This window comes from Phoca vitulina, unplaced genomic scaffold (genome assembly GCF_004348235.1).
Source record: "Phoca vitulina isolate PV1807 unplaced genomic scaffold, GSC_HSeal_1.0 scaffold8, whole genome shotgun sequence".
NCBI classification, from domain to species: Eukaryota; Metazoa; Chordata; class Mammalia; order Carnivora; family Phocidae; genus Phoca; species Phoca vitulina.
Genome location: NW_022589711.1, coordinates 22,362,141 through 22,377,491, shown reverse-complemented (window position 1 = coordinate 22,377,491; position 15,351 = coordinate 22,362,141). Strand labels below are relative to the sequence as shown.

Below are 15,351 nucleotides of genomic sequence, written 5' to 3'. Positions count from 1 at the left end.
GTTCATACAGAATCATGATAAGAAGCTATATCTATTATTAAATTTTTCTACTGTATAGTGTACGTAAAAAAAGAAAAAAATCAAGTACAATAAAAGAATTACTTCTTCAAAAGGCTATGTACATAATTGAGAACATGAGTGTCTATTTAATTCTAAGTCATTATTTCAAAGGACTCAAAAATATTAAGGATGTCCTCCAATGTCATCCCCAATGTGTATTTGAGTTTATAACTAAATCCCAGGTAATTATAGTAACTGTTATTATAAATGAAATCAAGAATGCTTTTCTCACAAAGGATCACAAGATATCTTAAACCAAAGTAAACATATTAAATGTATTTATATCAGATACCTTATTCTTCTACCTTGTTTCACCCACTCCTTTTTCTGCATCAAGTTTTTCCTTTGATGCTTGTTTTCCTAAGAATTATGTTGTCCTTTGAAATATACTTCCCTAGAGCTTAAATATGTAAATATCTGAAAATGCAAATTACTACACTTTTGTTCATATGGAGAATACAGTCAATCATACCTCTGTAGTTCCAATGCCAGCTATGAATATATAATGAAAAAATTTATAACATAAAATTATTCCCAAATTTTAAAATGTATGATATAATTTTACTATTTATAGTTATGATATAGTTGGAATATGATTTAATCGGAATTATTTTCAGATTTAATAAATATAATATTTTATTATTATATTGTATTTCTATAAAATGAAAAGTGAGATCTTTTTCTTCTCTGGTAAAATTTTGTCATTATGTCTTCAATGTACTATATAATATTCCAGTGGTTTATCCTGAATGCTCTCTGCTGCTATTTGTGGATGCTATGTAGAAATAATCACCCCTTCTTCAAAATAGTTGAATCCTATTTTTTTCCATGAAAAGAAAGTAGGTTTGGATTTATGAAAGTAACTTTTTTTTTTTTTAAGATTTTATTTATTTATTTGAGAGAGAGAGAGTGCAGGAGCACAAGCGGGGTGGGGGGCAGAGGGAGAGGGAGAAGTGGGCTCCCTGCCGAGGGAGCTCATGCAGGGCTTGATCCCAGGACCTGAGATGAAGACCTGAGCCCAAGGCAGATGCGCTTAACCAACTGAGCCACCCAGGTGCTCCAGAGTAACTTTACTTTTAATGTTTAATTTAACACGATTAGCATCTGAGAAGAGAAGCATCTGAATAAAGTGGCAAGTAGATAAATTAATAAATAAGACATGCTTGAAAACTATGTCAAAGAAAGAACTTTGGGTGTGGACTTCTGTGTGTAGTTTTGGCACATGGAACTGACAAATAGATTAAAAGACTACTTTGAGTTTTAGGAAATTTTATTGCCAACAAATCAATAAAAGACTACTTTGAGTTTAGGAAATTTTATTGCCCCTAAAAGAGCCTATAGCTGTAAAATGATCCTCAAGCTCTCAAAACAGATGATCATAAAACAGTATGAAAGCTGTTCACAACCACCAATAGCTACTTCAGAAATTGTGAGGATGATAGAAGCAGCTTACAGATAGTAGAGTCAATGGCCATCGAGAACAATGGTAAGAGTGTCACAGTGAATTTAATGCTGTATCTGTTCCAAGGTTCTTCACAATGCCTGCCCATCACTGCTATGGCTGTGTTTATTCTCCTTTCTTAATGGGAGTTTTCTATTTATTTCAAACATTGTATGTTTTGTTAGGGGCAGGTGGAGTTTTATTCAATCTGTGTGTTACCAGTTGACAAGAAGACATATTTTAACCTGATGGAGAAAATTCTGTATCACCAAATATATGATGATGAACATACACGAATTGTGGGTGAAATGGCAGATTATTACAGAGATGACCAAGTATCTACAAAAACTGGGGCTTCCTCTTCCATGACAGAGAATCATTGTTGGAAAGTGACTACTACTGAACCAGGGACAGCATTTTACATCTTACCCCTATTTGCAGCTGGTTGTGACCACATAACTAGTTCTCACTGATGGTATGTGAAAAGAAATGATGTGTCTTTTCATATCTGAGTTGGTTAAAAAGCACATGTGCCTTCTTCAATCTCCTTTTACAATTTCTGATCTGGACACAGATAACTACAAAACTCTTAAAGAGATGGTTGGTCCACTAAATTCAAGCCTGGATCCCTGAATCGTTGTTTTGGGTGGAACTCCTGTCAACCAGGAATACCAACATGAATTCTTTGGTAAATTTATTAGTGCCCTTAAGTTTCCTGTATATAAGGCCTCAGGGAGCAGAATTAGTACAACTACAAAATCCAAATTAAAAAAAAAAAAAAGACACAAACAAAAAACAAGTTAGACTACAAGGAACAATTCCAAAGTACACACACAATTGACACTAATGCTTAAAAATACAGCCAATGCACTAAGATCAGGAGATTAATTTAGACAGAACTGCTTTAAAAAATAATTTTAGTGTGATTAAGATCCGTAAAGAATAAAATAACATCTGTAAAAGAGAAAAATTATGAAACAAATCAGGCAGAATAAAAAAAAGCAGGAAATGAAAAAAAAATGAATAGCAAAAACCAGTGAAGATAAAAATAACTCAATAGATGAGATAAACTTAACTAGGTGTGGTCAGAGTGAAAATTCATAACCTGGAAATTAGTGCCAAATTTAAAATATTTTAAAAATCAAAAAAAAAATCAAAGACAAAGAGGATAATATTGAAAGTCTCTAACAAATACCTAATATGTATTCTAGAAATAGAGAATAGAAAAATGTAACACACACACACACACATTCTTAGTTAAAAAAATGTGAATCATGAAAACATAAAGGCACACCAGTTACATCATAATGTTGAAGACCAAACATATGGAACCTATAATCTCCCAAGTAATGAGAATTAGAAGAACATTAGCAACTATAGTTTCAATAGATTCTCATGGACCGGGAAATAATATTTTCAGAATGTTGAGGAAAAATAACAGCCAAATAAACAATCTTTGAAAAAGGAGGTTAAAAAATAAAGATATTTTTAGATATCCACTAAATAAAGAGTTTAAATACTTACAGTACCTTGTCAAAAGATCTATCAAAAACTATATTTCAGCAAATAGAATCTTGAACCCAGATAACAGGAGATAATAATAGAAAAAAAGAGCAAGCATAAAAACTTAATATATCTTGATGTATCTAAGTGTTGACTTTATATATCTCTTAATTTTATTTCTTTAAAAGGTAGAACTAAATTTCAAAACTGATAGCAACTTCAGTGGGTGACATGGCATACTATGTTTGAAAAGTGAATAGAGATGTTAAATAATTTTATCTTCTTTTGAAGTATTTGTGTTAAGAAAGTATTTTTTTAAAAATTAAAGATAGCCTCTATAGAAATATGAGTTTTAGCATTCAAGTTAGCAGAGAGTAAAATAGGTACTAAAATTGAAGTTAAAATTTGGTTAAAATAATACACTAAAAATGATCATTTCAAGCCAGCTGATGGTTTAATCTGTTTTTAAAACTGTGACAAAGGACAAAATATAATTACTCAAATTTACTCTTTCTTGGCAATAATACCTTCTATTTTTAGACTCATTGGAGCCTCTTGATTTCATATTCTTCTCAAGCTGGATGAAAGTCGGGAATTGCTTCATGAAAAAACAGCTTTATTTGGAATTGAAGGTTATATTGTAAGAGTTTATATTTAGTTGTGAGAACCTTTAGAAAGTGAAAATACTATTTGGGCCAATAAGTATGCCCTTTTATTCTGATCCCAATTTCACCTTTTAGCTTTCCATCATATCCTCAAACCCCCTTATTTAATGCCAGCAAATCTTGGTGTCTCAAAATTTCTTTATGCTCTCTGCTTCCACAGTCATCTCGGATAACATGATTAGACAGAAGATCATAAACACAGAGCATAAATGTTTCTGAACTGCAGCAGAGGACAGAGCCATGAACCCTTAATAACAACACTCTTCAGGAGCTCAAATCAATAGCTATGTCACCAAAAGCCCTGTATATCTCATTCACTTCTGTGAACAATAACGCAATGGTTTGAGAACTGCCACCATCCTTTCCTCCTGAATTTTAAAGCAGCACTAGAGAAAAAAAATAAAAGCATATACCTAGAAAGGGGAAGAGTTTTAAAAAATCCTCAATGTTTCAGAACTTTTATTTTTCCATAGCCAAGTGTTATTTTGTTAAATTATATTCATGTGATTGTTAAAGGCTTGAAGAATATATCCTTGCAGTATATATGTATATGTGTGTGTGTGTGTGTGTATATATATAGATACATATATTTTTTCTCAGCAGCTGTAAAAACCCAAACTCTAACTATTATCTCTAAGTACAAGTGCCACTGTCTTAATGAGGTTTATTTTAAATTAATATCCAAAAGGAATTTATTAGAAATTCATGTCACTTCAAAACTCACAACTGAACAAAAATTGCATTCAATTTTTCATGTTGTTTCCAATTATTTCTTCCATAGTGTTAAAATATTTTTAGATATATGCAGTGAAAGACTATTTGATGTAAATTAATGCTTTATGAATCAACACTATTTTTTAATTCAAGCCCTTCATGGAATAAATTAAGACAATTAAAAAAATAAAATCTATAATATCAATATGCCCAAGTATGATAATTTTAATTGTAAACCTATAAAATAAAATTAAAATAGTTATAAAAAATAAGTTGAGATTTGAGCCAAGGATAAAATACTGCCTATTATATATAAGAGCATAACCCAAATTACTGTGTTTGGTTTTAATTTTTTTTTCTTATTATGTTAATCACCATACATTACATCATTAGTTTTTGATGTAGTGTTCCATGATTCATTGTTTGCATATAACACCCAGTGTTTGGTTTTAAATTTTAGCATATCCGCTTAATGTAATATTTATGTCTGTTTAAACCTGATTGATAGCAAGAATAAGAGAACCTCTCCCTTTTATGCTTCTAGAATTTGTATCTAGACATGCCTTAACAATATTATAGAGAAATGAATCACATGTTCTAACATTCAGTAGGACAACTTTTAGGATAAAATATTATGATAAATTATTTAAATGCAAATAAATACACATTACTCATAACATAATGATAGTATGGGTATCATAGATTAATTCTATTTTAAACCAGCTTATTGTGTTTTCACCACATAACAAATCAAGAGTTCTCAAATCCATTCAAGTAAATTATCAAAATCCCTAAGACCTCATTATAATGTTTCCTATTTATCATATTTTACATCAAAGTTCCAGATAAGTCCATACTTTTTCCATTATTCTCAGTAGCCTGAATTTCAGAATAGATGTTTAGATACTGTTCTAATTGTGTTCATATCAGATTCTAAAAAATAAACACAGACAAAAAGGGCCTAATGAATGATCAATAACTTAGGGCTCCTCTGCACTGGTGGATAGGCAGGAAAAGTTAAATAATCAAGATAAGGGTATGGATGCTTGGAATGAGGAAATCAAAGAGAAACAGAAAGAGAAAATTGAGGAATGGGAGAAGAGATGGAAATATGGAGTGAAAACACAAGGACCAGACTAAAAAATATTTAGGTTTTAGTTCTTAGTCTAGTATCAATTATTGAGTGGTCCCAGGGAATAAAATTCTGTCATCAGTAATTTAGTATCCTGATTTATAAAATGAGGGATAAAGATATTTTTTAAAGATTTTATTTATTTGAGAGAGAAAGAGAGAGTGAACAAGAGAGCACAAGCAGGGGGAGTGGCAGAGGGAGAGGCAGAAGCAGGCGCCCCACCGAGCAGGGAGTCCAACGGTGGGACTCCATCCCAGGACCCTGGGATCATGACCTGAGCCAAAGGCAGACGCTTAACTGACTGAGCCACCCAGGTGCCCTAGTATAAAGATATTTTTTAGAACTTTCCAGATCTAAAGCAACCAGATCTACTGCAAACCTTTCTGAAGAAAACTTTCCTATTTCACAGAAATGAGAAGAAACAAAGCACTCTGTAGGTATACCAACAGTGTCTGCATTTAAGTACTAAGTAGAGCTTGGTTCTCAGTGCCTTATGATCATTCATATCAATAAATTTCTTACCCTTAATTACACACATATTTTTAAAATACTCCTCCTTTATCAGATAGCCCTGGTGAAACAGACATATAAATAGTTCTTATAAATAATGAGGATGAAAATAAATAGGAAAGAAGGAAGGAAGGAAGGGAGGGAGGGAGGAAGGGAGGGAGTAAGGGAGGGAAGGAGGGGCTGACTCAGAGGGCCGACCCAAGAACCAGAGAAGGAAGCCAAGAACCACAGAAGGAAGCCAAGAACCACAGAAAACCAATCCCAGGGAGCAGAACTGGGATGCAATCAAAGAACATTCCCTGCCCTTATTATAAGAGATCCTGACAACATTCAGCTGGATTTCAGAATCACAGTGGACCAGTGACAGCTGTGTTCCCAGCCCTTAGGAATGGGAGAATCTTTTACAATTATTCTATCCCTATCCCATGTGTACTGTGTGTGTGAGGAACAATAACTTATCTTTTTAGTTCTCAGTTGTCCAGGTCAAGAGGAACTTGAGCTATGAAGCTTCATTTACATCTGGACCTGATTTTTAATCGTGTTTCTCTGGACTTCAACATGATGCCATAATGGAATAAATATTTGGGAGGATGTGGGGTTTTGTGCATGAAGGAGGGACATTAATCATGAGAATCCAGAGTGGACTGTGGTATACTGTCACACTGGCTTTCAGGTATTCACTCCCTTGTAGAGTACCCCCTCATATACTCTTTATTTGGCCATTGAAAAACTCCCTCTAAAGGCAGCCACTGTACTGTAAAAAACCTTAGACCAGATTCTTAAATGATGCAACACATATACAAAGAACTCTGGAAGAGGAGAGGTTATCTTAGACATTCTAGCTCTGGTCAACCTCACAGCTGAATTCAGCTGCATTAGTGACCTTTGCTTACCCTAAAGCAAAAGAACTACCCAGTTGAGCCTTGAGAAATCATAAATCAGTGTGGTTTTAAGCTAGTAAGTTTTGGGTTCTTTCATCTCAATAACAATAGATAACTAAACCATAAGGTTTATTCGTATTTATCTCTACCACTTACCAAAGTGATTAATAGATAAGTAGGTACTCAAAAATGTTAATAGCTCAAATAAATTAAATGTTCTAACAAAACAGATCAGAAGAAATGATACCAAGATACCGTTTTTTCTTCTCCAGTTATACACCCACCCACCCCCCCCACACATATATATCTCACATTACATATGTGACCATATACTATTTGAGCTATGATTTTATTCGTGTAACTTCCAATTAATTGGCCACTTAGCTTACATGTAATTCAGAGATTTGGTTGTGAAATAAGTTGTTGACAGATGGCAATAGAATCTGATAAAAATTATCATCAAAGGAAATAAAGAAGCAATGCAAAACATCAAAAACAGAGTACTTAAATAAGTACTCTGAAATGGAGACTGGTGGTAGTGCAAGTACCTCTTTCAAAATATGAGGTCTCTACATCCACTCTGGCTTCCTCTGTGTTTGTAAATAGCAATTTGTTGTATTAAATTGGAACCACGCAGATGTGTGTGCTTTTATTAGTTCTCCATATACTTTATCATGAGTTGATTAGAACCACTATTTTATTTATGGATAAGGAAACTGTGATTTCAAAGTTAATAAGCCATGGATTTAGAATCCAAGCTTACTTCTTCCAATTTCTGCCATCCACTACAAGGAAATGATGAACATTTATACTGTACCCACTCTCTTATGTTTCTACAATCAAATAAATTAAAATAAAGATAACAAGCCACAAAAACAGATGAGTCTACCAGTAGCTCTACACAAGCTGATAATGATTATCATTTGTCTAAAATCATCCTTACCCAACAAATGAAAGAATTTTAAGACATATAAGAATGAAATTCACAGAATAAACATATTAAGAAAAAACATCTAGCCATCAATAATTGTCACTACCTCTTATTCTGTGATTAATACCATAAAAATACAAATATTCAGTAAAAGTTAATCACGCAAGTCCTGATAATTATTCTTTGCATATTTTAAAATATTTTTTTACCATATTTTTTTTTACCATATTTTTACTAATGAATGCCCAGCTTCTACCTAATTTCCCAAATGTGGGAAAACTACATCGTTAGTATGTGTAATGTTTTATCCTCAGCTCTTATTACCCTCTTAATCCCACTGATTATTCACATATATTAATTTTTCTTTAGTTTATTTTCCAATGTATAGAAATGTTTTATAAAGCCTCCTCAAAGAATCATTTCTGACTATTCCATTCTAAATCTTTGTTATAGGTGAATAAAAATTTTGAATTCAATCTATATTGATAAACTTGAATGAAACATCTTTTAATAATTAAATAGTGGAGAAAAGCCGATTCATGCTTTATAAAAATTATACTACAGATTCTATGCAAATATTGATATTTTTAGACAACCAAACATAACCATCATTGGAAACTCTAGTGAGTTTCAACATTCAAGAACCCAAGTGTTTTATAAATAGATAAAACCTTTAAAAATTCACAGGTATTTTTTATGACCCTTACATGTATACAAGTATGTTTTTTTCTTATTTATTCTTATTTATCATTTTAAAGAACATGAATATAGCACCAACAAAGAAGTCAATAAATTCAATATGATACAGAAAACAAACTTATAAATCATTCACCATTAAGAGGGAAATATCTGTATTATGTTACTATTTATCAAGCCATAATTTTATTTCTATATTTGTGTTTTGATTACAAGTCCTAAATCCAAACACAATTGATGTATATTATCTTTGTGTAAAAATTTTTAAATGTATAAATTTATTAGATTAATAAGCCCTCACATAATGATACACATAGAAAGAAAAAATCTTTGATCTTGAAAATTACAGGTATTTTATTACCATAACAATGTGAAAGGTATGGTTCTAAACTTAACTAGCATTGTGTTTTGTTAATATTTCCTGACAGATCTTACACAAATACTACTATTACAACAACTAAAAGGTAATTTGTTATATGGTGGGAAATTGTACTTACTAGTAGCAAAAGATAGGGGCACCTGGGTGGCACAGTCTATTAAGCGTCCAACTCTTGGTTTCTGCTCAGGTCGTGATCTCAGGGTCCAGGATTGTAACTGTCTCTCCTTCTCCCTTTGCCCCTCCCCACCATGCATGTGTGCATGCACTCTCTCTCTCTCTCAAATAAATATTTAAAAAAATAGTAGCAAAAGATAAATTAAGCTCTGACACAGTCAGTATTCAATCACCGAACACATAACACCTGCATAAACTATCATGTATATTTTTGAAGCATATATGTGAATTCCTCACTTATTTAAATATAACTTCATCTTATCTAGGTACTATTCAATTACTACAATTCAACATGAAAGAAAGAATTGTTTTCAAACTATCTTTAAATGCCAGATTCTCTATAAGTCATCAAACATGAAATTTGAGCAAATATCCATTTTGAATCCCTTTTGTTTTTTGTTGCTGCTATTGATGCTGTTTTACTTTATAAAAATTAGGTGAATACAGCCATTCATATGGCTTAACTACTTTATTGAAGTCAATATGGAGGAACACTTGTCATGGTATGCAACTTATTTTACATTTTCATATACCCCTTCTAAGAGGAAAAATAATAAGAAACTATCTTATAGTTAATAATTTCTTCCACAATCAGTTCTGCCAGTAATAGCATTTGAAAATGTATGATTGGAAAATAAATGTAAAACATTCACCTTTTTAAAACGTCATTTAAATGCATGATAAATTGAGAGTTTCTTTCTTACCGTGGCAAGAACCTTCGATTTCTTCATATCCTGTACTGCAGATACACCTTCCAAGGGGAACCAGCCAATCTCCATCAGCTCCACAATATAGTTTAGGAGTATCACGCTCTTCCGCACTCTTCACACAAGAGCCCCTTACTTCAACCAAAGAAGAAGAATCAACCCTTGGGATGGTGTCGGGAAACATAGCCAAGTTACGAACAGTGAAGGGGCACTTTTTGTAGAAAACACGGACCGATACCAGGGCAATGCATGCCCCAATGTCTTGAAAAGCCAGATAAAATCCTTTCCTTTCTATAGGCCCCACCTCACGAATTTCCGTGTTTAGCTTCAGGATGCGATCACCCAAATCCATCTGGGTAAAACTTTCATCAGCAGCAATTGTGTCAATCTTTGTATATTGGCTTGGCTTGAATTTAATTCCATGGGACTCATCTGATTCCACATAATACAGATTAAATGTTTCTTTGCAAGTCCCCAAAACCCATGGGATGCTGTTACAATCCCTCAATGTAAACTTCATTTCCACATAAATTTTCTGAGCTGCGTCACGGGAGATCCAGTTCGTACGAAGCCAGTTGTTTTGGTTTGGTTCCATTACATTGCATACCTGGTAGGTGTGAATGGGCCTATTGTGTTCATCCATTTCAGTGATAGCATCCCACTGCAAGAAAAAAAATCAAATGATTATAAAACCACAGTGGTTAAACAGATAACAGTGGTTAAACAGATTTGGATTACTTCCAAAATTTTCTGTTTTAGCGAAGAAATATATATAAAAAGGATAGAAATGCAGCTATTCAAAGCAACAATGCAGGAGGATTTTAACCATGAACCTCTGGTTAAGAGTGTAGGTTCTGGACATACCAACTGTCCTGGTATGAACCTTGCTTTACTACGTATTAGTTGTATGACCAAGGGCTACTTACTTTAACCTCTTGTTTCCTTAACTGTAAAATGGAGCTGATAATAGTACATGTTTCATAGGGTTGTTGTAAGGTATGTTACTTAATATACGTAAAACAATGTAAATAGTTCCTGGTACACTATACAAATGTAAAATAGCATCCATTATATGATCAAAATAAATAGACTGATGACAAACACAGTGGTTACCGACCTGCCTTCATATCCAATCGGCCACAAATTGAGATATATTTAGCAGTATTCAATTAAATATTTACATCTCTACTGATAGAAAATAGACATAAATAAGGTCATAGATTTATGCAAGAAATATTTATGAGACACTTTTCTGGACACTGGGAATATAGTAGTGAACCAGCTGAACCCTGCTTTTATGGAGCTTACTTCGAGTGAGGAGAGAAGATAAAAACTGTAAATGAGTAAATTGAAAAATATGGTAGAAAGTACAATGGGAAAATTAAGGCAGGGAGATGGAGAAGAGGGTTGCCATTTTAAATCGGGTGGCCAGAAAACGCCTTTCTGAGATGGTGACATTTAAGCAATGTCATGGAGGTGAGAGAGTGAACCTTGTCAAGAGGAAATAGTAAGTACAAATACCCTTAGTCAGAAGTATACAGGTATATCTTAGGAACAGTATGAATGGGCCCTGGAAGCACACTAGGTAACAGGACAGAAAGAGAAAGGACAAAAATAAAGCCTTTAATAAAGCATTTTAAAAAACTTTAGCTTTTACTCTGAGCTGCATCATTGGATTATCTTCACTTCTACATGTTGACATTGAGCATTCTGCCACTTATATGCATATAAAACTTTGTTTATCCTTTTTTACAAATTTAATAAAAATCTCTAAGTACCTCAAATAAACTGGCATTGTCGGTATTTACACATCTAAATATTGATAATTCCGAATTATAAATAGAGAATGTAATTGTATTTTATTTGTATAGTAATAGTGATAATTTTCAATAGATTTAAAAAAACATTCTGGTAATTTTATAGCCTTTTTGGGAAAACATGGCATTCATCATAGTTTCTCATTTCTATTAAAGTATCCTGGAAATAAACTATTTTCTATAGTGATTAAGTATTTTATTTCTCAATACCATACTTCAGTGATTTATAAGATTATTTAACACATCCTGTTTGCAGTTTCTTACTTTAATTGGCTGTAGAGAGTCACTTAATCAAGACTAGTTGAATTTCACTTAGCAGTTTCTAATAGAATGGCTACTTTCTTCAGTCTACAGGACAGTTATGACACTAACCACTTTCAATATCTACTGTGTATTTCCACGAAGAAAGAATTTATGTTATCATGCAACCTTAAAAACAATCTGCTTCTAAAAATTTTGTTTATAAGTTGCTAACTTGAACTTCATAGGATATTTTCCAGGAGAAACAAAAAGTTCCTTTGGGACTGTGGATGTAATTTTGCAAAACATCCTTGATAAACATAGGAGTTATCCAATAATCTCACGAAGATACATGCAATTACCCATCTAAATGTTTTTCATTCTAGTGATCATGGGTCTTAACTTAAACTTAAGGCAAACCACTATCATAGCTCATCATAAAGGCAAACTAACCATTCAGAATATAAGCAGTGAAGCAAGATGCAAATAATAAAATCTGTAAACTACCAAAATCAGTATCCAAAATTCTAAGGATTTCACCCACTGGAGAACATCAGAGGTACTCAACCAAGGATTATTCCAATTTTAGAAAATTTTCTAATCAGAACTGATTTTGTTTCTCAGGAAATGCATGTATTTATTATGGTCTACACTGCATCCTCTACTCTCCCATATAGAAGTATGGAGCTATATTCTCAATAAATTCTGTTTGAATAATTATATTTTAACACCTTCACACTATACCCCTTCACATTAATAAAAAGTATTAACCATGCTTATCACAATCAATTCTCCCAAAATATCATATTTAACTAAAATGTCAAAAATTGCCTCTTGTGACCAAAAAAAAAAAAATAATCCTGAAATCATTTCATATCTTTATTTAAAAATGTGTGGGTTTGGGGGAAAAATGTTTAGATGGAAAGAAAGGTCAGGAATGGGAACAATATAACATACACTCACTGAATCAAAAGTTATATGAACCAAGGGATGAGGAAATGACAAAATATACACAAAGAATGAGAAATGTGGTTCTTCTCAAAAACACTCCATAAAGATTCTTAATAAAGTGGTGCATCATTTTCTGGGTTAAATTTGTGATATTCAATGGTCAGTAGTGTTTCTTCTCTCTTTAATTTTTATAAAAGAAGTCAGAATTAGATTTGGGTACCAAAATAGTTAAAACAGATCAGCTGTTAAATTTCATCTTATCCAAAAATATTGAAAGTAACTGAAATTAAATTTTTAAATTTGAATCTAATTAAAACAAGAACATAAATTCAATATTGGTATAAGATCTAGAAGACTATGAAGTTTGCTAAAAATATTAACATAAGCAGATGTAGAATTGGTTTGATATTTTAATCATAATATAGCCTTCAGAAATATTACACATACACATAGCTATATTTTTGTTTACACAGTTATATAAACTTTTTGTTATAATTTTCAAGTACTAAAATAAGGTCTCTAAAATTGTGGAGTCCACAGTAAGAATGGGAATATGAGGCTCACAGACCGTATTTCTAAATATGTTAAAATGATAAATCATTCTTTAAATCAGATCAAATTCGGGGCACCCGGGTGGCTCAGTCGTTAAGCAGCTGTCTTCGGCTCAGGTCATGATCCCAAGTCCTGGGATCAAGCCCCGCATCGGGCTCCCTGCTCTGCGGGAAGTCTGCTTCTCCCTCTCCCACTCCCCCTGCTTGTGTTCCCTCTTGCTGTGTCTCTCTCTGCCAAATAAATAAATAAAATCTTTAAAAAAAATAAATCAGATCAAATTCTAAGTATGTTCTCTTTGTCTAAGTTGCAAAGATACCTTCATAAAAACATGGAAGGCCAGGTTCAAATTTAAAACACTTGGCCTTTGAAAAAACTAACTTTTGGGACTACATCAAAATAAAAAGCTTCTGCACAGCAAAGGAAACAACCAACAAAACTAAAAGACAACCTATTGAATAGGAGAAGATATTTGTAAATGACATATATGAAAAAGGGTTAGTAGCAAAGATATATAAAAAAATATGCATCTCAACACCAAAAAAAAAAAATAATAATAATAATCCAAATGGGCAGAAGACATGAACAGACATTTCTCCAAAGAAAACATCCAAATAGCCAACAGAAACATAAAAAATGCTCTGCATCACTCAGCATCAGGGAAATACAAATCAAAACCACAATGAGGGGCGCCTGGGTGGCTCAGATGGTTAAGCCTCTGCCTTTGGCTCAGGTCATGATCCCAGCGTCCTGGGATCGAGCCCCGCATCCGGCTCCCTGCTCAGCGGGGAGCCTGCTTCTCCCTCTCCCTCTGCCTCTCTCCCTGCTCAAGCTCTCTCTCTCTCTCTCTGTATCTCTGTGTCTCAAATGAATAAATAAAATCTTTAAAAAAAAAAAAAACACAATGAGATACCACCTCATACCTGTCAGAATGGCTGAAATTAACAATACAAGTAACAACAGGTGTTGGTGAGGGTGTGGAGAAAAGGGGAACCCTCATGCACTATTGGCAGGAATACAAATTAGTGCAGCCACTGTGTAAAACAGTATGGAGGTGCCTCAAAAAATTAAAAAGAGAACTACTCTATGATCCAGTAACTTCATTACTGGTATTTACCCAAAGAATACGAAAACACTAATTCGAAGGGATATATACATATATACATACCCCATGTTTATTGCAGCATTATTTACAATAGTCAAACTAAAGAAGCAGCTCAAGTGTCTATCAATAGCTAAATGGATATAGATATGGTATATACATACAATGCAATATTATTCAGCCATAAGAAAGAATGAAATCTTTCCATTTGCAACAACATGAACGGAGCTGGAGAGTATAATGCTAAATGAAGAAGCCAGTCAGAGAAAGACAAATACACTATCATTCCACTCATATGTAGAATCTAAGAAATAAAACAAATAAACAGCAGGGGGAAGGGGAAGAGAGCCAACTTAAAAACAGACTCTGAACTATAGAGAACAACCTGATGGTCACCAGAGCGGGGGTGAGTAGAGGGATGGGGGAAATAAGTGAAGGGGATAAAAATGTTCTTATTCTTGATGAGCACTGAGTAATGTATGGAACTGTGCAATCACTATATTGAATACCTCAAACTAATATAACACTGTATGTTACCTACACTGGAATTAAAATTTTAAAATTTTAAATGTAAAATTTAAAAAATCAAATCGAATACTTGTCCTTTGAGCACTATTTTAGCATGTGTAGCCCATAGAGAGACAGCCCTGAACCTTAGCCAATCCCACTTCTCTTTGCTTCCCTGACTCTAGCTCTACTCCATATCATGAAAGGCTTCACATATGCACATATATGAGCACCCCAGCCCTCATGTCCAAGCTGTGCCCCTCCCCTGCTACAAAAAGCTGTCAATTTTGGCCTTCTCATCAATCTAGGTTGAACATACCTGTGGCACTGTACAGCCACTGGAGGATGGAGCCCAATAAGAAGCCATGAAGTTCTTATCAGTGAGATCATAT

General features: G+C 33.4%; 1 protein-coding gene across 14 annotated transcripts in view; it reads right to left on the bottom strand.

Moving 5' to 3' along the window:
* Nucleotides 1-15,351, bottom strand: part of EPHA6 (EPH receptor A6) — an 811,402-nt gene that overhangs the window by 620,629 nt on the left and 175,422 nt on the right. For all 14 annotated transcript variants that reach the window (XR_004299778.1, XM_032406359.1, XM_032406369.1 and 11 more), the window contains one exon: nt 9,791-10,454. Coding sequence is in view for 13 of the 14 variants with exons in the window: in XM_032406359.1 (XP_032262250.1) it covers nt 9,791-10,454 (664 nt within the window). In the remaining variant the exon portion in view is untranslated. The remainder of the gene's footprint in view (nt 1-9,790; nt 10,455-15,351) is intronic.